The sequence below is a fragment of the Dromaius novaehollandiae genome, chromosome W (assembly GCF_036370855.1).
Source record: "Dromaius novaehollandiae isolate bDroNov1 chromosome W, bDroNov1.hap1, whole genome shotgun sequence".
NCBI classification, from domain to species: Eukaryota; Metazoa; Chordata; class Aves; order Casuariiformes; family Dromaiidae; genus Dromaius; species Dromaius novaehollandiae.
This window is the reverse complement of record NC_088130.1, coordinates 47,060,981-47,085,443: the sequence shown is the minus strand read 5'-3', so window position 1 is coordinate 47,085,443 and position 24,463 is coordinate 47,060,981. Positions and strand designations below refer to the sequence as shown.

Sequence of the window (24,463 nt, the reverse complement as noted above, 5' to 3'; positions counted from 1 at the left end):
CAGCCCAGATAGCTTCAGTACTACCTCAGTCCCTTCTCGGTTCAGATTTGGGACATGAAGGTCTTAAAAGCTACAATGCTCACACCTGAAACAGAAACCTTATTCTTTCAGTGCCAAGGTACACAGATCTTCACCACTTAAGCTAAAAAAAAGACTGCAGTTAAATTTTAATATACTAATCACACACATGCATAGTGCTCAGTCTCATTCTCATTGGTCAATTTAATTTCCGAAGAGAATCTGAACTGTAACTCCAAGTAAAAATCAAAGTAATTGGGACAGATCCCCAGTCAAGTTATAAAAAAGTCATTAACAACCTGTTCGATTACTACTACTCTTGTTTAAATATAGTTAGGATAAAAGCTTTAAAAGGTTCATTTACTAGTGTAATTAAACAGCCTTTTATTGAACCGGGCTACCAATAAAATATTCAAGTGGGTAATTTATCTATGTTTTAATTTCTTGTGGGCGTATTTTAATTTGCCAGCATAGCACTTAGATTTCCTGCACAATCAGTCTTCTGAGCAAACCTTACCCATTAAAGGTGGGGTTTTATACTTTATACTTAGGTTTAAAAAAGGAAGCCTTTCACTTTGCCAAAGGATAGGAAAACCAGCTAGCAAGATACTTAGGCCCCGTTCCTGCTTAGCCAGCTGCGCTGTCCCTATCGCTGCACCTTTTACACATGCGAAGGAGCTACCTAACGGCCTCTCCTGCCCCAACCGCCCGACCAGGCAGACGCGCTCCTTCTCCCTGCCGTGCGAGCGCCCGCCCCAACCCCCGGAGCCGGCGGCTGCTCCCTCCCACCCCGGCCAGGACGGCTACGCCGGTCTCCTGGGACCCCGCGCTCCGAGCGGGCAGCGCCCGCGTGAGGGAAGGCCGCGGGGGGGAGGGGGGGAAACGTGGCCGTTAACGGCCGGGCGGCGCGCGCGGCCCCGCGCCCCCTCTAGGCGGGGCTGAGGCCCGGCGCTGAGCCCGCCCTACGCAGCGGGACTCCCCCTCCGACTCCTTCGGAAACCGGATGGATGCGGGGAATTTTCCCCTCGCCTCCTCTGAGCGCCGAGTCCCGCCGAGGCCGAGCTGAGCAAGGCGGCGGCGCCTGCACCCTTAAGAGCCTCAGCCAGCGCCAGGCGAGCGGGCACCCCGGCTGCCCGCCGAGAAACACCTCCAGAGAGCAGTCGAGTCCGATGCTAGAGCGTCCGCAAGCTGGGACGCTCTGGCAGGCGCCGCGCGCTCCGCTCTGTCGTCAGGTCCGCCTCTTTGGCTGTGTGTAGCACCGCCGCGAGCGGAGAGGTTGTGCGGGCTCCGCCATGATGAACAGCGGAGGAATTGGGGTGCCGCTCGGCTTCCCCTTGGGCCCCACATCTGTAATCCAGGTCACGAATCTGTCCTCGGCAGTAACCAGTGAGCAGATGCGGACTCTCTTCGGTTTCCTGGGAGATATTGAGGAGCTGCGCCTCTATCCCCCGGAGTAAGTGAGGCCTGTGCCGGCCTCCGGAGCTATAGAGACTTGGGAGGAGGAAGAGGCCTAGAGGGGTCGGGAGAGTGCAGAGAAGGGACAAGAAAGAAGGCCCTACGTGCCATCTTGGATGTGGGCACGAAGGTCTCCTCGCGGGGAGGAGGTCACGTGGTCCCGCCCCTTGGCATGGGAAGAGCGTTGGGGGAAAGGCACTTCGCCCGAACTTAAGATGGCGGTCTCGGCCGGCATCGGGGAGCAGCCGCGGCATCTTCTGAGCGGCCTGTGGGAACGCGGCGGGTTTTGCGGCCTGGTGATGGCGGCCGGGGCAGCGGCCCGCCGGCGGGAGGCTGGGGGCGCTGAGCCGCGACCCTGCGCCTGGGGACGCGCGTGGTCCCAGCCTGCCCCCAGCGCGCTTCCCGGCCGAGCGCTCTCCCCGCTTTGCCCGAAAATCCCCGTGAGGGCGAAGGCGTTTCTGGGCCCTCTTCTGTCTCTGCTCACGTCCTTCGCGAGCGGAGGGAGCCGGCCGGGAGCCAGGCCGCCTGCGAGAAAGGGCCGCTCCGGCAGCAGCCGGCCTCGCTGCTTAAACAGTGGCGGTGCCTGCGTTGTGCTCGGAAATGCCCTCGGTACCATCCGTACAGTAAATGAAAGTTGCTAACGGCCATGAAGCGTTTCTCCCGGTTGTAGCTGTTCTCGTGTCAGCTGCACGCGAGCTATCTGCTCAGGTGGGAGATGCTGCTGTCTTGTGAACATCAGATAGATCGTGGCCAACTGATCGGGGGGGAAAAGAGAGTGATAATTTTTTTCCCAACACATCCATCATCCTGGGATGTGATCTTCAAATGACAGATGTGCCCTTTGGAAGTATCTGTCTTTTTTCTTATGAAAATTAAATAGGGATAGTATGTGGGGGAAGTCATTCACATTCAAATACTTTAATACAGAGGAAGAGGTTCAGAGGAAGAGAATTTAGATTTTTAAAACTAAGTGGCAGAAAAATTGATATTTCTCTATTTTTAGCTGTTAGTAGATTTTACTTGGCAAGGATAGTTTGAGTGAGGACCATTCAGAAAAATGAGATTTGATTTAATATGCATATAAAGCATATGTAACAAGCTACCATTCATGCAAAGATAGGTGTAAAACAGCCTTAACAAGTTTTAAACAGCCTTTAAGGGATTTATGGGGATTTGTTTACAGTTTTCTTGATTTTTTTATACTTTGGAATTGTTCCACATTTACTTCTCAATAAATTTGAGTTTTCTCCTGAATATATTGTTTGATATAGCTGATGCTCTCATTTTTCACTACTCTATGTAGCAGACTTTAAAATAAATAGATATATTCTTGACATCCATATGAAAATCATGTTTGTGTCTACATATAGATTCTTGTATATGCATAATATAAAAAAACTAAAATCCAGTATAGCAGGGTTTGGCTTGGAAATGTCCAATTATATATATGTGTGTGTATATATATAAAAATAATATATAAATATATATGATATATAACACTACATATCAGTCCTGAGTGGTTAATTTAGTACTCAGACGTAGTATAGGATAGATACTACTGTTAGTTTCATTTGCAATTTTTTATGCGTGATTTTTAGAATTATGCATTTCCGTGCTGAATAGTTCTGGACATCTGACCTGACTTTGAAATTAGTACCTCGGAAAAACCTAAGGATTTCATTTAACTCCCTTGTGAAAAAAAAAAAGGCATGCTCCATGCTGACTCTCTGAAAATATACTTAAATAATGTTATGATAAATTCAGAAAATAGTTTTCATTGACAAGGGCACTGGTAGCAAAACTGTCATGAGCAAAAAGATTTTGTGTATTTTATAACTTTTGCAATGCATGCTGGAGTAGGTATATAATTTATAAAAATTCCTTTTCTGTCACTTTTTTTTTCCTTAGGTATTTAATGATTCAAGGCCTCGAGTTTTAAAATTAAGTCTATTAATTTAGTTAAAAGGGAAATTTGCTTTTTGAGTCAACATCAGACAAAAATTTATGTGATCCCAGTCTTAGCTGTAAAAAAATTTCTGTAAGAAATCTAAACTCTTCAGATATATTTCACAGCTTGAATTTGATGACCTCCATGGAACAGGGGGAAACTTCTCCTTGCAGTCAGGTTTCTAGCTGAAAAACATGATTCAGTAAGTTGAATTAGTGAAATACAGGTCTCATGGATATCGATCACTGAGTGATAAATTTATTTGTATGCTCTTTTTAATTAATTTTACTCTGAGGCATAAGAGGAAGGTGGCCTGCTAGCTTTCAGTCTTTGCTGAATGTTTATATTATGTAAGTAAGTAGAAACTTTCACCATCATTGGGGCCCTTTTTGCTAGCCTTTTATTTAGAAGAACATAATTAAAAAAATTTTAAGGCCAACAGTTCTTGTTTCAAGAATAATATATGGTATAGTATTAAAGGAGTTATAATAACTATTTCAAAGGTAAAGCAGTGTGCTGAAAGAAAGTTACATGTTGCATTGTATAGGACTGTAACCTGTCTGACTCTGTGTGGCATATATTTGGCATATACACAAAATATTTCTCTTACAGTCAAGCCTGAGTTTGCAGAAGAATGAAGTTGAGTTCTCTTCTGTATCCACCACCTTCTGAAAGAATAGGGCATTCAAGTTAAGAGATTCATGGCAATATTTGTAATCCCATTGCCTTTTCTGGGACTGTTTATTTCTAATGGATGTGAACTTCCAGTTCTGTTGGTGATTTCTCTAAAAAGTTAACTATAATTACTTACAGGTTACATTAAATAGAAAACATGTTAATACGAGAGTAGTTTAGATAACCTAATATTATTTCAAATGTAAAAAGAATGTAAATATAATGAATGTTAAAGGAAAATATAAAAGGAAAACAGGATAAAATTGTGAGGAATGCATTGCATCATATGTTATTTGAGATCATTCACTTAAACCTGCCAATAAAGGTCTTGTAAGCATTCTAAATCTGGAGGGGAAGAGAGATTTTATTATAGCTGGTATACAAGTAAATATGAACTGTCTCCTTTTTTAATGCTTTAAATGAAAAGCAGGTTCTTTAAGATGATGCCTCAGGATTCCCAGGAAGCTTCCTGAACCCTGTGACTTTTCCCAGCAATATTTTAGGGCTTCAATTTTAAAATAGCAGTTTCTGTCAGGGTCATTTACTTTGTTACCCGAAAGTGATTGGGAGGATTTTCTCCCCCACGCTTTTTTTTTTTTTTTTTTTTTTAAGAATGTTCAGTTAAATTGTGCTGTGCTTTTAGTTAAAATTTGTCACTTCATGTTTTTATTTTCATCTGGTCAAAACTCCTTCAGTATCTTTGCTCACTGCTTATCAGACATCTCTTTAAGGGAATGCTTGTTATGTTCCTGAAAGAATTGTTCTTGATGGGGAAGTTTCTACCTTATATTGCTGTCTTGTGTACTAAAGGCTTTCGCATGGCAGATAGCAGTAAATGCTTTTTCATTATTGCCAATATTTTCCACAGAGGCCCATGTAAACTGTGAGTAGTCCCCCTTCAGAGTCAGCCTTGAGGGCACTGGAAGCTCTTGGAACTGAAGAAATTGTTTCCGTATGGTCATCATTCTGGTTTTAGCTACCTGTCACTGGCACTGACAAGAATCTTTCTATTATTGAAGAAGCATTGCTATGAATAATCTTTCAGTGGATCAGATGTACCTGTTATTGGTGGCTCTTATTTGTATTTACCTATTTCTAGGAAAGTTTCTAATTTGACTTGATCTGTAGAACTATGTATTCTGCTCTCTTGAAAGCTCTCCATTGAAACTTTGTAAAATGTAAAAACATTTATGGACTTTGGATGACACCAGTGATCAACTGCAAGTTATGTGGAAGTGGGAAAGGGGTATTGATTGTTATCTACTTATTTCACTCAAGTAATTTATATTTGATTATTATCAGATTTTAAAGAAACTAGCAGATATTGTCTTTTATCATACCTCATCTGTCTGCTGTCTTGGTTTTAATGCTCTTGGTCAGTCGTGTCAAAAACTTTCCTATGAAACTTTGACTTCATGGTACAAGAGTTCCTTTTAGAGCCTTGCTACGGCAGTGTTCTGATGTTACGGTAGTTTTTAATGCAACTTTCCAAATAGCTTTTGTGATTGAAATCCAGGAAACATAGGGGAAAAAATACTGTGAAAAATACATTTGTGATAGCTAGCTTTGTAGATGTTGAAATTTATAAGGATTATTTATGGGGCCTGAACAGCCTTGTCTACAAAACAGAATTATGTTTTTCTGTTCGCAATGATTTAAAAAAAAAAAATCTAGAGATGTTAGAAGTCTTGAATAGTCTGGACCACGGGATCTTTACTGGGGATTTCAGTCATTTTGGTTTAAAAACTGGCATGTGTTTAAAAAAGAAAAAAAAAAGAAAAAAAAAAAAAGGTGCTGTTTGACCATTGCCATAAAACCCATCTTTGCAGTGAGAAAAGTCTGACTCTTCAGGATATGTAGGATTATAAGATACCAGAACATGGTTTGGTCCAAATCGCTCTGGCACAGAGTGCAGGTAGAGGCACAAGAGAACAGTTTGGAAGTGAAAACAGTGAAAATTCTTTTGAGGGCAAGTCTACTAGTGATCAACAGAATTATTTGCCTAAAGAGAACAAAATATAAGAAGAGGGATTTTCAACTGTATGCAAACAGTTGTGTGGAGGACTGAGAAAGACATAGCTCCCTATCAGCTCTGATGTTGGAAAATGTTCCGACTCAAGCAGTTAGACGATTCAGAAGCCATTCCATACATGTATTCCTTCCTGAATGTGAAAAATTCAAACTGAAAACATTGACCTTTACATATGAAACATATGTGCTAAAGCACTGTAGTCATCTTGCAATTTTTTCTATGTTGTGCAAGCTTGACTGTCATATATATCATTAAACATCCTTCTGCAGAAAGGAATCCGGAAGAGGTAACTTCTGTTACATTTTTAAAGGGATTAAGGAGAAACATTCTTTTAAGATCTTGTGTCTCTCCCACTCCGTGTTTATTTTTCTTCCTAAATGTCTCTAATTTTTCACAGGTTCCTAAATGTTTCTGATTTTCATTCTCAAATTCTGAAGTCACCTGGCTCTCCTAGATATTTTCGCTAGCTGTTACCTTTCTGGGACTGTCTTACCAGTCTACCTGCCTCAGTGTAAATTCTTGGTTCACTTATGCAATTAACATGAGGAAATAATGTATCTAAAACTTTTAAGTTTGTATTTAAATACTGAAGGCTAATTAGTAGATTCCATGTAACAATTTTGGGAGTACCTGCCTGGAATTTGAGGGATTACAACATGGAGCCTGTGGGCTAAATTTGAACTACTTCTAGTACTTCCAGGAATTTTAGGAGTGTGCTTCTGTTTCAGTTGAGGGAGGGTCAGAGTGAAACAGTTCATGCAGCATATTTTCTATTATTTACTGCTTTGCCAGAAGGCGGGTGGCCTTTTCAAGCCGAACTTGGTGAGTGCTGCTGCAATGTCTAACTGTATTCTTTCTCTGAAGACATTACGCATACTTCCTTCATATGGAGAAATAAACTGCCTGTATAAAGGATATAAACCTTGACCAGGGAATACTTTGTTTTCTAAAATAGACTTTTTTTTGTTTTTGATCAAGATTACAGTATAATGTGTTTTTTGAAATCTCTATTGGTGTCCTTTCTAATGGAAAAGCAAATTAACCAACATACATATTTGTGATTTTCTTCCTCATTCTTCCCTATTATGAGTGAATTCCTCTTGCTTACCTACCTCCTCAAGTGTCATCCTGTGCCAGATTATGCAAAACTAAGGCAGATGATAAAAAAGACTTCTGGTACGCTCATGAGTTAAGACAAACATTTGAAAGAATTCGCAAGAATTTTTTTTTTAATGTGAATAAAACTTCTACAAAAGAAAACCTACGAAAGAGTATTGGTTAATACAGACAAATGTCTTAAGGACCCACTGAAAAATAGGTTTATTGTTTGGATTTCCTGAACAAGGATTTTTCAGAGGAGAAAAGGTTAACTGTAGATTATTTATTTGATAAGGGTGGTGTAGTTTGGTTTGTGCTACTTACTATGTAATTTGGAATATGCTGATTGTATTGCAAGATTTGTAAAGAAAATAAATCTTGCTTATTTGGGCTTTTGGCTTCTCTAAATTTTTATTAAGGAGGAGGAGGTGCTGTGCTTAGTTTTAGTGACCTGATAAGCAAGTGAACTAGTAAATTTCTATACTCTTGTCTTTTGGGTACCTTTCCAGGAAGACTGAAAGGGTTTTTTGTTTTTGGTTTTTTTTTTTAATTAAGTAATGGTTAAAAATACATGCATACACTTATTTATTATGACTAATTGTTTTTCTCCTTTTATCTTGCAGCAACGCACCTCTTGCTTTTTCCTCCAAAGTATGTTATATTAAGTTTCGTGAAGCATCGAGTGTTGGTGTGGCCCAGCATCTAACTAACACGGTTTTTATTGACAGAGCTTTGATAGTTGTGCCCTGTGCAGAAGGTTGGTATTTCAGATGTTCTTCTGTAATGTTGGTCTTTGTCCTGTCTGCTGATTGTTTTAAGCTTACCCCTTGTAAGAAGGTGTTGCTCTGTTGTTATTTTATTTTACTGCTTTTTGAAAAAAAAATTCTTAAAGCAACATTGAAAATTGAATTAAAAAACTATTTACGTAGATTCAATTGCAGTTAAGCATTAGATAAAAAAATTGATTTAAATTAGGATAATTCAATTTTTCATAGTTGTCATACATTGGGGGGGAAGGGAGGTAAGTTTTTCCCTCTGATTTGATTTCCATAGGACTTATTTCCAAACAAAGTTCTCACTGAAGTCAATGAGCACTGAAAGAATGAGGCAGTTCGGATCTTAATGTAGCTCTTTTTTTTTTTTTTTTTTTTTTTTTTTTTTTTTTTTTTAAACTGATTGTTTTTCCAGTTCTTTTAGACTGAACCCCAGTTTGTCATGTGTGTAGGTGTGCGATGTATGCATTTGGCCATTTTAGCTCTGTCTAATTAAAAATACTTTGTATTCATGGTGATGCTTACTGTTTGAATGTAAAATGTTTAGCTGCTAGTTTAATAAAAAGATTTCAGTTTTACCTTCTTGTTACTGTGGAGAATACTACTTTGTGTGCAGTAAAAAGGCTTTGTTGTACATACCCACAATCTAAAAGGAGTACCAGTATCTCCTGAAAAATGCAATAGTGCATTTTTCAGAATGTTTCCAGTGTAAAGTATTTTTGTAACTTCTAACAAGATAGAAATACTTGAGTACTAAATTTACAGGTGTTCCTTCAGCTAGCTTTGAGGCTATACTGTTATAGCTATGTTGAATACAAGAGTAATACCTACTGTTAAGATAATATCCCCAAAGATCTGAATACCATTCTAGGAAGTATAGCCCTGATATTGCTGAAGTGTGTGAAGGCAGGTGGTTGGAGTTATGTAGAGCCCCATTGACTTCATTGGGATCCTTGTGGAATTAAGTGCCCATTTGGAACTGGGCTTGTTGCCTCTTTGGACTGGGAACGTTCCAACCAGTGGAGTGAAGCTCACTGCGCTTCGAACACGGTAGCTGTTTTGCCATGAAGAACAATATTTAGAAGGATTCAACAGTAAACTACAGCAAGTCCAGAAAAATCTGTTAGTAACAGCTCTTACTGCAAGAATCAGGTTTTGGCTCAAAAATGCTGTTGACTTGGTCAAGTTTGTTTACAGTGGTCCCAGAATATCTTTTTTGGATGTTTGCCATGTCATGATCTGGATAGCATGAGATTAGTACCTCTGTAAATAATAATCTGGGTTGTTCCTGGCAAACTCTGACAAGTCTCCAAAATTTCATAGACCCTAAAACTACTTTAACTGAAGGTTATACTGACCTAGAATATACTGTCTGTTCTCACAGCCATGTTAGCATGGGCATATGGCACGTGTTTTTGTCTTTGTGAAGTCTAGATTTTTAGTTGTTTTATGGCTTGTTTTGGGGTCCTTTTTGTTTAATTTTTTAAATTTACTCGTAAGCTACAGAGAGGCTATTGCTGTATCCACTCGAAGGTTGGAAGTGGGATTTGGGTAGGCAAAATGTGTGTGACCAGACTCCTCATTATTGAAAGAATACCCCAAAGTAATTGACTATAAATGATTTGGGATCTTAGTTTTATGTTTCATCCAAAAGACCTTAACACTGGTTCAGTACTGCCAGAGAGGGAAGATTGCCGCCTAATGAATGAACAACACTTCCTGGTCTTTTTCTTGTGATGAGATCACTGCCTGACGTGATATGGCAACAGGCAGGTAAAGCTACATTTTCCTGTGTCTCTTGATGGTAGACAAAGACGGGAAGAAGAATAAAATCAAAGTTCTGGGAAATCTTGTCATTCCAACCTCATTTGTAGCTGATGTGGGAATTTCTGAGAAAATGTATTATAGAACAATTGTCACTCTGTTCCAAATCATTCTAGATGCTACAGAGATTCATGCATGATTAGGTGAACAAGTGATTGGGTTGTGAGATCAAATTCTTTTTTTTTTCCGTGTTGCTGTTTGCATGTAACTTTTACAGAATCATTGATTTTAATTTGTAAAGATCAGAATTCACATAGGTTTAGCTTTCTGAGGAATTTACTGTGTGGGAGGAAAAAAAAAAAAAAAGAAAACCCTGGTTTTGGAGACCACAGTGCAAAATTTTTGCACTGTGCATCATATGATGCATTTTTAATGGGATTAGTGGAGTTTATCACAGGCTTTAAAAGCAGTAATGGCTATGTTCTACCGGGAGGTCAGATTATGTCCTGGCCAACGGTGCCAGTACTGAAATGTTTCATGCGTCGAATTGAACATAAAGGAGAGGTAAGATGGAATGCAGAAAACTTGGTTTTAAAAAACATAATAAAATCTGAAATTTAGAGTGTATTTCAATAGTGGTACATCAGGGGAGTACGAGGAGGGAATCATTACTCAATGAAAAGAATGTTAATTTTGTGACATTTAACAAACACTTTAACAAAAATGTAATTGTAAATGAAGTTTACGTTATCACACTGTCAAAATGTGACTTTTTCTTTTTTGTGTATCAATGTTTTTTTCTTTAAATGTTATACTTTGAGAAAGCAAAGGTTGAAAAATAACAAAGATGCCACCCTAATCATCATTCTAAACTTTATGTCCACATTATCTGGTAGATGGATTTTGACTATTAATTTGGTTTTGTATGTTTTCTCTGTGTGATATTTGTGCATTATTAGATGACTAGACTGGCCAAGGCAGACCTGTTACACTTGCCTGAGTTAGGCATTGTTTGCCATGCCACTAAACCTGCCGTCAAGTGAAACCTTCATGGGGGAAATGAGATCGAAGTCTGGCCTGCTGAAGATGGACGCCCTGTCTCTGTTTTTATTTTATTTTGCTTTCTTTCCTTTGTTTTTCTTTTTCTTTTTTTATTTTGTCCCTTTATTGTTTTGTTAAATCTCTTTCCCTTGTACTTGTGAACTGGTACTTCAGTTCTGTACAAATGGTGTTTTGTAAAGGGTTCACAGTGTTTCATTTTGAAGTTGTCTTGAAGCTGCTTATAGAATGGTGGATATTTTAGAATATGATTAACTAAATTTTGAGTTGTAAACTGGGGATAAATTTGCTTTGGAATACATTTAAGCGTGTAAGTTCAGCCCATCAGCACACTATGTCAGAAGACTGGAATAGTGAAAAATATTTCAATTTTAAGGTTTTTTTTTTTTTATGTGTTGTACTTTATGAGTTTATTTTGGAAACGGACAGTTTAAACTTTAGTCTCTGGAGAAATTTACAAAGTAAAGCCCTGAATCTTACTCTGCCATTTTCTTATTATCAGCAGAGTAGTTTCATTTCAGATTGAATAGCCTGTTTAAAAGAAGGCTTTGTAGTTACATCTAATACGAGGAATTTAAAATAATGATTTCTGAAATTGAACTTTCTTGGATAGTAGATATCATGAAATACTTACTTCTGGTGAAATCTTGCTCCAGTGAGATCAGTGGCAGTAAGATTTTATCCTTTTGTCTTCTGTAACGTTTAGAAAAATCCTTTACTGCTCATACATACAAATGCAGACTGAGGTTTTGGTTGGAGTGTGTTATGTGAGGCACATTGTCTTTTAACACTGTTATTTGTGGGAAGATTGAATTGATTCTCTGTGTGTGTATGTAGGTATGTGTTGCATTTTCACATGCTCTGGTGGTGTCCCCCCCCCCCCCCAAGAAAAAAAAAAAAAAAAAAAAGTGTCTTGGGCATCTTCCTCACAAGACCTGGCATTTCATGCTGGAGTGACTTAAAAGGTTGTTGTCCCTCTAGCTTCTTTCTTCGGAGTGCCACCCCTGAAATGGAAGTGGTGGACAAGGGGGTCTGTCTGCCCTCAAGCATCTCCCAGCCAAGTGTATTAAGATTGATTGGTTTCACTTTCACAGCACCAGACTGTGAACTGCAGCTGGGAAGAGCTTTGCTTCATGATCTCTCTTGGATTTAGCTGTGGCGGTTGAAGGGGTGATTGCCAGTAGCTGTAATCTCTTTAGTCATTGCTGCTAAATCCAATCAGAATCATGAATTGGATCACACAGAAATCATTTAATGCCTAAGTGTGCATTCCACATTGATTTAAAGTAAAAGCAACATAACAATTCCTATCATTACGTTTAGAGTACATGTGAACAGACTTTTTTTTTTAATGAACAAACTTATTTATTGCTGAAGCAGATTGTGGGGAGGGGGGTTAAATATGTAGTTTCAGTACAAACAATAGGAAATTAATTTATTTGGAGCACTTGTAGGGGGATAAAAATACTGTGTTTAGTACCTGCTTGTCACAGATACTTTCTCTGTACAGTATCTAGCAAAATGGATTCTGATATGGACTAAGCTGACTAGGACTCCTAACCGCTTTAGTAATACAAATAAGTAACAATCATAACTTACATTTAGGACAACTGTACATTGCCTAAGAAGCATAAGGTGTTTCTAGGCAATGCAGAAATAATCTACGTTTGCTTCCAGATTCTTTTGCAAGGCAAAAAGTTATAGAAATAAATTATCATAGAATCGTTAGTTTAACTAAATGCTCAAAAACCTCTAAGAAATATTTCTGAGGATGTGATATATGTGGCATATTTATTTTGTCTGTTTTCCCCTGTTAGAAAATAAATATCTTTGTCATTTCCATTCAACTTTTAAATAACGTGAGTTAAAAAAAGAAGCAGTTATCCTTAAGCTGCAGTGACCTAATTTGTTGTGTCATAACCCACATGTTCTGTTGTTTATTTTTGTGAGCTTATATTCCTTTTAAAAAGAAGTTTATGGAGAGTTATGAGCAGCTTTTAAGTTTTGTAATAGGTCTTGAGCTTATTTTGTCTCACATATTAATTTACGGGGTTTTTGAACCTTTATTTTTCTGTAGAATTGTTAAAAAGTTTGACCTGGTCTTAAAAACTAGAGGGGAAACTTGTGAAAAGACAGTATCTCTGAAAATACAGGCAGCTATTCAAACAGTTCTGTTTGTAGAAATAGACCCTTAGAAATAGACCCTTTTTCATCCTCGAATAAACAAACAAGCAAATCTTTGTGTGTGGCATGGAATTGACCAACTAGGTTTGGTTTGTATTTAAAACAAAAAAATTACCTAACTGAGAGACCAGAGTATTCTGGAACTAATGTTACCAACTCGTAGCTGAAATAACCGGACGTATTCAACAAATTCCTTAAGCAAAATTTGAGCAAATAAATAATTCCATTTATTTCAGTAAGATGACCCATATGCTTAAAGTTTAGGCTTGTATTTAAGTACCTTTCTGAATTTGACTCACTGTCTGTTTAGTTATATGCCTAACTCTGTTCCTATTTACAAGGGCATTTAAGCATCTCTTAAGTTCATCTGCTTAAGTGCATACTGAATTTTTTGTAAGTGCATACTTTAAATTAGGCATATACTTATGTACATTATTGAGTATATCTAAATTATAATGCAGCTGTACTGTTTTAGGAGCCATTTCTGTCCTTGGATTTACTTAAGCAATGTCTCTTGACCATGTGGAATTTTGCGTGAATATCCAGTTAATTGCAAGATGCAAGATTCAGGATAAAGTCTGGTTGCTAATGGTCTGTTCATCAATCATTGAAAAACATTTAAGTACTTTGATTTTCAGAAGAACTCATATATAATTGTATGCCTAATTTGCATGCACAGTTATTTTAATTGTATATTCAGAAGCCTGTTTAGCTACACAGTAGGCAGGATATGCAGCAAAGTACTTGATTTCTTGTGAGCAGTCAGGCAAACCCAATATACCTGCCATTGCATGCCTGACTTCAAAATGAGACCAGTAAAGAGCTGTATCAGTGCTGAATATTGTGATGATGACTCAAATTCATGCATGTTTTTAAGAAAAGCAATGGAAGATATTATTGCACAGTTAATTCTTAAGTGCTAATGATTTTACTATTTTTCTCCTTTAGATAGCAAGTGATTTGGTTTGTTACATGTTAATGACCAAGGTGTCTCAAAACTCAATGTAAAATAAAATAGCTGTCTGTAAATAGGTGTCATGAGACAAAAGTTGGTACTGTTACTTTATCTTTTCTCTTCCACCCCTGTTACATTTAAATTAATTTTCATTTATTTTGTCCTTTGGGCTTATCTAACTGTAATCCAATCCCGGGATGCAGATCTGTAGAACAGGTTTGCAGCACTTCTTTCGTTGTTTAAGTAGCATGATTCCTGTGGGGTTTAGTGGAACTCGTATAGTTAAAAATGGACAGTGTTTTGCAGTTTATCTCATACTTTGTTTTTTGATAAAAATACAGATACATTCATGTTAAATTCCTGGGGTTAGGGGTTTATAGTGAAATCATATTATTTGAATCAAAACACTAGAAGGCACTGGCTTAGTATTTGTAGATACCTTGACTTTTAAAACAATGTTTAAATAAAAAGCATTTTTATTAGTAAAGTGCATGAGATAATACCAAAAGGCTCAATTAGATAGAATATATACAGTTACATCTGCAGTTTTGAGTATGTCTTGGATATCTAGTATAATTAGAATTTCTTTCTGCAATTTTTCAGTTCAGTGTTTAGTGTTTGTACCACTTTAAATCCCATTGCATTTGAAATTTAATATGTATATTTATTAAACTTTTTAACTCTTGAATCACTTAAATCTTGGAGGGTTTTTTGGTTAATTTAGCAGTCAATTGTAACTAACTTTGAATGAAAACTACATTTAGTTCAGATTAGATACTACTTAAGTTATGAACATGACAGGGAGAGTATAATGTGATTGAAATAGTAGAAAATGCTTATTTTAGGAAAATATCCCCTGCTTACCTGATCAGGTATGATTTTCTTCTATCTCAGTAAATTTACAGCTAATTTGTCAAAGTTTCAGATAAACTGAGATGACCTAGAGTGAAGGACAGTATGGGTCTAAACTTTTTTGCCCTTCCCCCCCCTCCCCAAGTTCACTCGTAGTATGGATTGTGTGGAGTCACAGTAGCTTTTATTTTATTTTTATTTATTTTTACAGCGAAAGTAGGTAGCATCACAGAAAGAAAAAGCACAGATTTCCATTAGCACGTACTTTGTTTTTTTTTCTTTTTTTTTCTTTTACTGATTTGGTTATTTGCCATTTCTGGGGATTAAACTTTAAAAAATGTTCTTCTTTTCTGTATCTGATGTTCTGTGTGCTATTAGTGATGCAGCCAACACGAACGGTTGTCATGTGTAAAACAACTTTCGATCACCGCGAAAACACCGTCCTGGGAAAGCGTCCATGCTTGATATCGTTTGGTTCATGAACATTAAGTTTCCAGTACAGGTGACCCATAGCTCAAAGTGTTAAATAATTGTCTACATTATTCAGTTTTTAAAATAATAATCCATTAATAAGATTGCTAGTCTTTGAAGTTTTGCTCACTTTTGTTTTTCCTAGTAGAGCAGGGTAAAAGGAAAAACTTAAGTTCTTATTTATTTCTTTGTAAGGATCTGGTAGATAGATTCATTCTTATTTATTACCATTTTTAAATACAAGGGTAATTGTAAAATCATAGAAAGAGTAACATCTGCAGAGTGTTCCAACTCTCTATAACGCTCTTATTTGCTTCTTCAGGTAAAATCCCAGATGAAGCCAAAGCCCTTTCTTTATTGGCACCTGCTCCTACTATGACGAGCCTGATGCCTGGTGCAGGGTTGCTCCCTATACCTACACCAACCCCTTTGACTACAGTAAGTAAAATTCGGTTGCTGTTTGGTTTCTGGCTTCCTCTCTACTGAGTAGCCTCTTCTGTGTTCAGAGAGCAAGAACTACCTAATCCATGGATGTTGTCTTCTTACATGCTAAATCACTGAGGATGTTACAGCTCTCTACTGTGGCCTGTCTCTCAAGGGTAGATCACAATGGGTCTGGGAAGGGACAATTAAAATGGACATAACGAAAAGCAGTATTTACCTGCTGTTTTGCAAAGCAGGAATATGAAAGAAACACCTAGGAAAAGTATTAAACATCTTAATGGTCTTGAAAATATCCATTTGTGTACTACTGGAAAATTCTTCTGGTATACAGCTCATTAGGCAGAAAGTCTGGTTTCTCACCCTGGCCCCATATAAACAGTCCCTGCCTTCCTTCAGTAGGCTTTCTAGCTGCTTTAGCACATGCTGCTGGTTTTTTGTAATAATTCTTTGCTTTCTCGCAGTCTGTTCAGATGTTAGGAAGACAGAGAGACAGCAATTAGAAACACCTTCCTCCCTCCCCAGTTAATTTTATGCATGTATTCAGTATCATGCTAATAATTTTTTCATGTTCTGTAGATGAAAGTTTTAAAAACAAAATCTCAGTAGTTCATTCCATGGATCCAAACTTCCTCTTTCTTTATGAAATGGTGTCTTTTTGGTTGAGTAAGAACAACTGGTTCTGCTGCTGTATCAGTGGGTATTAGCTATTGGCTTCTTGGACAGATGGACTCTTGGTGATTGTAGTTAAAACAAGCGGTTGGAAAGGCAGAGTCACTACCCATGGAATTCCCCCTTTCTATCCCACACAGTATTAATTAAACCTGTCATCATGCCAGTATTTCCTTTTCCTTTAGATTTACTTCCCTTCAGCAGAAGCAGTAATTTGCTATCCTTGTGAATGAAATAAGCTGCTCTGTGGTGAGCAATTTCTGCCTATTGTATAGCTTTATAGATTGTTTTCATTACTTATCTGTCAATAGTGGTGACAAATTACTTTTTTTAAATGTTAGACTTGTGGTTTCTGATTGGTCACTTACAAGATGAACTAGAAGCATCAGATACTTGTGTCAGACATGTAGTAATAACATAGTGTATTCAGATATGGCTTCTCATGCTGTCTATTACTAAGGCAGGATCTGTGCTAAGAAGGTTTACTGTCAGACCTACATCAGACGATTTTGTGAAAAATCACCCTGCCATGGTGATACATAATGATGATGATCCCTTTCTTGGTCTTAAGTACTTGGGGAAAGAAAATGTGTAGCTGGAATTTCCGCTGCTAAAAGAATTTAATTTGAAGGCTAAATTTCTGCTAGAGCTTTTCTGGTGCAGCAGTACTAGCCAAACATTGTAGTGTATTCTATTAGTAAGTTACAGGAAGATTTAAGTTTTTGCTGATCATCTGCCAGACAAAGATGTTCATGCGCTGGGTTAGATAAACTGTGTGCGTGTTTGTGATGGGCTATATCCAGGGACCATAGCATTTTTAGTGCTTGTTTTGTCTTCATGCTTCTTCCTTCCTGGTTCTTACCAGTCTAAAGACAAGGTTGTTTATAACCAAAATTAGATCAGTCCTCCGTAATTCCTCATCCACTCATAAGACTCCTCGTGACAAAAATAAGGACATTAGCAGTGCCTGAAAGCATCTAACTCAAGTTGACTGACTGCCAGCACTAGAAATTCAGGCCTGCAGATTTTCTGATTGATATGCTACGTTCGTGGCCAAACCCCTTTGATAAGGGAGTAATTGATAGCATATAGAAGATCTTAACTATAGAAGGTTAGTTATGGGTATATTTCTTTTTAAAAAGTACTAAACTGGGGCCTTGCAGTTTAAAGTATTTCCTGTGTTCTTTAGATTGATTCTACAGAAATGTACAAGGCAGGCAAGTACTACCAAGTGAAGTATCTCCCACCAATGCATGACTGAAAAGAACATTCAGTTTTTGTGTTTTCTAGCTTGGTGTCTCACTCGGCACTTTGGGGGCTATACCAGCAGCAGCACTGGATCCTAACATTACAGCGCTGGGAGAAATACCACAGCCACCAATTATGGGGAATGTGGACCCATCCAAAATTGATGAAATCAGGAGAACAGTCTATGTTGGAAACTTGAATTCACAGGTAACTTGCTTTTTTTTAATACTGCAAATATTAATGTAGCTTAATATGAAGAACTATCATTTATGAGTTACAATCTTAACTGTTCAGAATTTTCCCTAGTTGATGACAATAGGAACCGAAGCAAAAGAGGTTGTTTTGAATTCTGAATGCTACTGCAGTGAGATCAAACCAGACCGTGGAATTCATTCTAGCAGGATGCTGGGAAAATCACACTAGCTGAATTCAAGAAACATGCTTATGATTGTGTGTGCTGATCCAATGCCCAACTGGGAAGTGTTAGCTGAGCAATGCCTCAGAAGTCACGAGATCCTGGTAGCTGATCCCCACAACACTCTACTATTGCTTAAGTACAGTAGGAAGGAATTCATCTTCTGAAGTATAAGGAATTGCCTGTGGTAGAAGGATAGCAATTTGTCTTAGTGAAAAGTTGCAAAATTAGCCTAGGCGGCCTTGTGTTTCTATGAAAGGAAAACTTCAATATGGCAGCCATTATTGATTAAGGGTTAGTTGAAAAACTGTTTGCTCTTGACTGATGGCAATATAAATATTTGATTTTTGGAGTTTATTTGACTGTTGAAGAAGCTACTAGAGTATTAAGAAGAGTGCTATTGATCCCAGTAAAATAAAACTAATTGGAAACTAGTAGAATCACAGAGAAAAGCAAGGCTTTGTAATATTGTTTCAGTATATTATTGTATTGATCAAAACCACAATCAATAGCAGAAATAGCTCTGATATAGGTACACAAGGAAATTCCTCATCAGTTATTTCTAATGAGTTATGTGAAAAGTACAAAATCCTGTGCGAGTTGCGTTTATAATCTAAATGTGGGGCTTTAGGACTTGTGGTTGCACTGTTTTAAATCATGGTACACTCTTTAGATTGCTAGAATAAAAAATATCTGTCTTTCTTAAAGTGTAATGTTACCAAATTCATGTTGCCTGTGTAATAGTGGTGAAATCTCCTTCCAAAATCTATAGCTCTTAGATTACCTGATATGTTGGATAAGTGGTTTTCATTATGTATTTTACTTCAGCTGAGCTCTTCGACTCTTTTTAGACTACAACAGCAGATCAGCTGCTTGAATTCTTTAAGCAAGTTGGAGAAGTCAAATTTGTGCGAATGGCAGGTGATGAGACACAGCCAACACGATTTGCTTTCGTGGAGTTTGCAGACCAAAATTCTGTTCCTCGAGCTCTTGCCTTTAATGGAGTTATGTTTGGAGACAGGCCATTGAAGTAAGAAATTAATTATCCATATAAATATTGAATGTGAGATTTCTTAGTATCCTTACACATTTATGACACTGATCTGCAGGAAACCATGGTGAACTTTTTTTAATATAAGGACTTCTGATTAGTAAACTGTATCACTTTTGTAAACTCCAATTTCAAGATTGAAAATAACCTTCTGTATGAATATGGTATAGAGTAAAGTATACCTGTATTTAATCGTGGGGTTGTGGCAGTAGATAACAGTGAGAGAATGTGCAAAGTCCTTCATTCTAATTAAGCTTTAAATATAATGGGTATGTGATTAGTAGGCCTTAATATACAAATTTGATCTGTACTACAGAAATAATTTCTAGACTCCTACCAGAAAATATTTAAACTTATATTTGTGTAAAATTATGTAGGAATGGTGTGCAGCATATACTTAAAAGTGGCAAGATTTGAAGGCAACAAAAACCAGATATTTATATTTGGATATTTAGATAGAGCAGTTGAGTGCTAGGAAGAAGTTTTTAGTCGTAAGTGGAAGTTTATAAGTGGAAGTTAAGATGTTTGCTTTCCTATTTGTTTTTCATTTTCCCTCTTTGAGTATTTGTGGATTAAAGCTTCTCTCTCTCTCTCTCTCTCTCTCTCTCTCTCTCTCTCTCTCTCTCTCTCTCTCTCTCCCTCTCTCCCCCCCCCCCCTTTGTTCCTTAACTTAGAATAAATCACTCCAATAATGCCATAGTGAAGCCTCCTGAAATGACACCACAAGCTGCTGCCAAGGAACTTGAAGAAGTGATGAAGAGAGTAAGGGAAGCCCAGTCTTTCATATCTGCTGCTATTGAGCCAGGTAGGTGTATTATGTTCAGTACTTAACAGGCATGTTCTGTGTATCTTGGCACACACTTTTAAGAGCAGTTTCAAACAGAGGAAAAGGTTACTCAAAGGTGTACAGTATGTTTGATAAAAATGTAAATAATCAAAATTGTCTTTATTCAACAAAGCAGTGGAATACGGTTTACTTTTTATTTCATTGTATCTTATTTTCAGATACTTGCTCACTGAATGCATTCAAAAATAAGAAGTCAATGCTAAGCCAAATAGTACTTAATTTTGGTGCTCTTTAAGTTCAAAGTACTTTACAAACGTATAAAAGAAATTGCTTTATGTTTCATTTTGTTCTCCTCTAGCACACATTAAGCCATAGTTTTATGATCAGAGGAGCTAGCATGCTGCTAAAAGCAGCAGTATCTTATCTTCTGCAGGTTAATTTTGTCCCTACAAAAGTGGTACACTCTCTTTCATGCTGGCTCAAGACTATGTGCATTCTCATATGGGATCAAATGGGATCAGAGAATGAATCTGGGTTAAAACTTCACATATTTTAATGGACTTTTTCACCCAGATTGGTTCCCTGATCCCTGTAAACATTGAAATGTCAGGTCAAGGAGGAAGGTGTTGGCGGGTTGAGGTTAGATCACCATGTTAGTTCTCATTTATGCTGACTTAAACTGATTGCAAAACCACAGCATAAAAAATTCTCAACTTGTTAAACTTGGAATTGGGATCATGCTTTTTGTTTTGATCAGTGAGATTTTATTGTTCTTACTAACAAACCTATACTTTAACTTATATAAGTTAGATAGTTCTTTTTTTTAGAGTTGGAAGAAAAATAGCTCTAAAGTTTCCTCAGTGTTAAGCAGCAGAATAACAGTCTTCTGGAGTCTGAACCAAAGTATGCTGAGGTCACTGGTAAGCTTTCCATTGACTTCATGGCCTTTGGATCAAACTTTTCACCCCCTTCTCTCCACCCCTTCCTCCCCCAAAAGAATATCTGAGGAGTGAAAAATTAGTATTTGTACAGTGGTTGGAATATTTAAAAGTCTACAAAGTACTAAGTATTGTTTACATTTTATGCACATTTTCAAAATTACACCCTCTAAATTTACTCTATTCTTCTCAGGGTATTAAAAATAAAAAGTATTTATATTAAATAATATACCAAGAGGAGAACATGTTGTAATCTTGTTCATTGTGGCAGCAACATAAATCCCATTCCTAATAGAGCTAGCTGTTTATAATTATCTGGTTTATGTGTACTGCTGCAGGATGGCTGCACTCAACGAGTATATGCAATGACTTTCTTGGATGTTTCTGAAGGATATTTGCAAAGAAGGAAGATGTGCAGAGAGTAGGCCCCTTGCACTATATGTGGTACATTCCACTTGTGCCAGATTGTTAACTGGGATCTTTAAATGTTCTGAGCTTACACTGCAAAGTGGTTTTTTCCTCTCAGAGTCTGGAAAGAGCAGTGAAAGAAAAGGCGGTCGATCTCGTTCCCATTCTCGTTCAGAATCCAGGTCTAGTTCAAAATCCCGATCTAGAAGGAAAAGATCACACTCAAAGCACAGGTAGGTATATTTTTTCTTTTGGACGAAGAGATTGTGCTATTTCTCTTGCATGGTGGTGTTTATTGAGATTTCTTACCTGGTTATGAGGCCAGAATCACTGTGGAGAATGCTAATACTAACCAGATTAGAGTAACTAGGAGCTTTGTCTCTGAACAGATACTCTTTCCTTCAAAATGCTGAATGCATTCTGGATTATTTTTGGCTAAAACAAACTAAAAGGTACAATATGTGCCATTTGGCATAACCTTTTTTCATGTTGTGACTTCTGTATTTTGAAAAGAAATAATTATCTGTTGTTTTGTGGATGGAGCATTTCGTTTACTGTTAACACCTGGAACAGATAGGTTGGCTGCTTTTGCTGATAGGAAGTTCCTGATGTCCAGAACTTCTGAACATCTAGTTAACAAATGCAGTGTTTCCATTTACTGTACTGTAAATGTAAAGCTAATTTTTTTAGAACCTAAAAGAAAATGGTTTTGGAGGCAGTTTTTGATTCTTCAGAGTTTGTTTGCTTTGTTAAATTTGTTAAGTTCTGAGTAGTTCAGAAACAGGCTTTCGACATGGGAGGGAAAGAAAGGCTGTATCACCCTTAAAGGTTATCCATTAACTCTTTTCTCAAGAATGAGGCAGTTGTGCTACATGAATCTTAACAAATGCTTCGTGAAATAACAGTTTATAGTCTCTGAATGTGAGGAATGTGTCCTGAGCATTTGCATAGTCAATCTAAAGATACTTCACTACCTCAAATAGCAAAAAGAAGAAACTCGGTGAAAACTCAGTATGTGATTGATAATTTACATTTTAAAAAGTTGAGTGTTGTCAACATTGCAGTGACAGCTCTGTTACATCCTTGTCTTTTAACAGGGCAGCTAGGATTCTTTTACATACAGAAAAGGTGGGCAGAGGGACACACCATATCAGTAATATTACCAGTGAAATATGAACTAAGTGCAGACTTTAGTTTTGCAATAGTGGGACCCCACAGAACATACTGTCTAATGACAGCAAAACATTGGGTACTTTTTTAATGCTAGAAGAAGGATTTGGTCTATTCCTTATTTCATGCTTCTTTGCTTTTTCTCTAATTCAGGACGTAATTGATAAACAATCTTTCTTTTGCGTAATACATATCATTGCAGTAATCTTCATATTGTTTTGTGTAGTTGCAAACCAGATTGTTTTAGAAGATAAATTTGCATTTGTTCACTTCCAGAAACCCTACACTTTGAACAGCTGTTGATAATTATGTTTTGGGTTGGGTTTTTGGGGGGCGGATTTTTCTGTTTGTTTGTGTTTTTTAAAGGATTTACTATTGCTACTGTCAGTTTTGAGTACATACTGAAAAGGGCCACTTTGATTCACTGAGGCACCTTCATCCCTAAGAGTAAATTTCCCTTATCATTTGCCTGTTTTAGTGGTTTATAATTCTCCTAAATCCTTTCATTTCTGTTATATAATTTTTTATTCAAGAGCTTATTCTGACTAAATTAATTTGCTCTGTAAATAGTTCGTACTTCTGCATCGTGAAGCAAGCTGTAGGTAAAAAGAATGGTTTGCTTTTGGTATATCTTACTCTGTGCATCTTGAGCTGCAGAAGACAGGTGGAGTTGGTATTTTGTGTATCTTCCTGTCCTTCAGGATTTATTGGGTAATAAACATGGCCTTTCTGTCTTGGTAAGTTTAATATAATGGTACTCTGGCCTCTTGAACAAGGTATCTAATGATGTGTCTTTTGAAAGTTAGTATTCAAATTCAGCTTTTTATTATTTTTCTAGGGCATACGATCCTCCCCTAATCGGGAATACTTGGGGAAAAAAATATAGTAATTAAAAAAAAATTGTTTTCTTTGTCAACTCCGAGTCTATACTATATATGTTTATCAGAAGACTTAAATAGATTTCTGCTGGAGTATTTGAACATTATTTGCATTCCTTATTTATCAGGTAGTAAACATGCATTCTTTTTTGAGAATTCTGATAATTCAGTTGAAAGGGTTTGTGAGCATGGGTTTGAAGAGGTAATTTGACTAAATGCAAACCACAGATAGTGGGTTTTTTTTTTTTAAGTTCTGTTAAATTGTAAGGCTGGAGAACCAAACAAAAAGAGTCCAGTAAAGCTATCTTTCTTTAGAAACCAAGACTTCAGTACATGACTTGGCCTTGAGAAGAAAAAAAAATGTAATTAATTATTTTTACAAACTGCTAGAAATTGTTTATAGTAGATTCCCTCCTTTATTAAGGAGGATTATCCTAATATGATTTGAATTTGTATTTTCGAGAATATTCATGAAGGTTGTAGAATTTTTTAATGTTCTATGCCATGCTTTTGTAATAAAAATAAGTTTTATTTAAGTGGTGTAGTTTTGAAGGAGAGAGTGTGCACCTGGTAAAACTTGAAGTATAGACATTTGTGAAAATGTTGGTAGGCAGTACAGTACTGAGCGGAAAACTATATTTAATTTCCTTTGAGGCAATATTTATGTATCGTTTTTCCCCTCAGTTGACCTAATTTTTACGAAGTTTCAATATTCAAGTATTTTTCTTCTGATGTTGTTTATGCAGAAGTAGATCTGGCAATAGATCACTGTCAAGACACAAGGACAGACGGAGATCCAGAAGTCCCCTGAAAAAACGGTCTAGATCTAGAGAAAGGCGGAAATCAAGAAGTCGTTCTCCTTCTCGGTGAGTTTCCATTCCTAAGAAATGATAATTCTTTTTATGAACAGGGTTTTTTTTAATCGTTTGATAATTTGCAAATTCCTAGTAACATTACAGATTAATGGATTGTCTCAACTGAATTTTGACCTTATAGTCTGCCTTTTGAGATAATTTGTTAGGTAGAATTTTATTCCTGTTTTTTGTTTCTGTGTATACGTTGATGTTGGACTTCCAAGCAGTTCTAGGATACTTATATGCATTTTTCCTGTGGGAGTCGTTATTCTGCAGCCCATTTTACATCGCATACTTCCTGTTAGGAAAGTATAAAT

At 37.2% G+C, this 24,463-nt stretch overlaps 1 protein-coding gene across 4 annotated transcripts in view; it reads left to right on the top strand.

Annotated features, from left to right (window-relative positions):
- Nucleotides 1-969: 969 nt before the first annotated feature.
- SREK1 (splicing regulatory glutamic acid and lysine rich protein 1) overlaps nt 970-24,463 on the top strand; it is a 30,112-nt gene continuing 6,618 nt past the window's right edge. For 2 of the 4 annotated variants that reach the window (XM_026106787.2, XM_026106786.2), the window contains exons 1-8: nt 970-1,471; nt 7,850-7,983; nt 15,607-15,722; nt 17,688-17,852; nt 18,912-19,090; nt 19,786-19,916; nt 21,363-21,477; nt 24,039-24,158. In XM_026106787.2, the coding sequence (XP_025962572.1) occupies nt 1,311-1,471; nt 7,850-7,983; nt 15,607-15,722; nt 17,688-17,852; nt 18,912-19,090; nt 19,786-19,916; nt 21,363-21,477; nt 24,039-24,158 (1,121 nt within the window). In that variant the 5' untranslated portion in view covers nt 970-1,310. Of the gene's footprint in view, nt 1,472-7,849; nt 7,984-11,735; nt 15,316-15,606; nt 15,723-17,687; nt 17,853-18,911; nt 19,091-19,785; nt 19,917-21,362; nt 21,478-24,038; nt 24,159-24,463 lie in introns of those variants that run through there. The other 2 variants (XM_026106788.2, XM_064500121.1) reach the window with 2 other exon arrangements.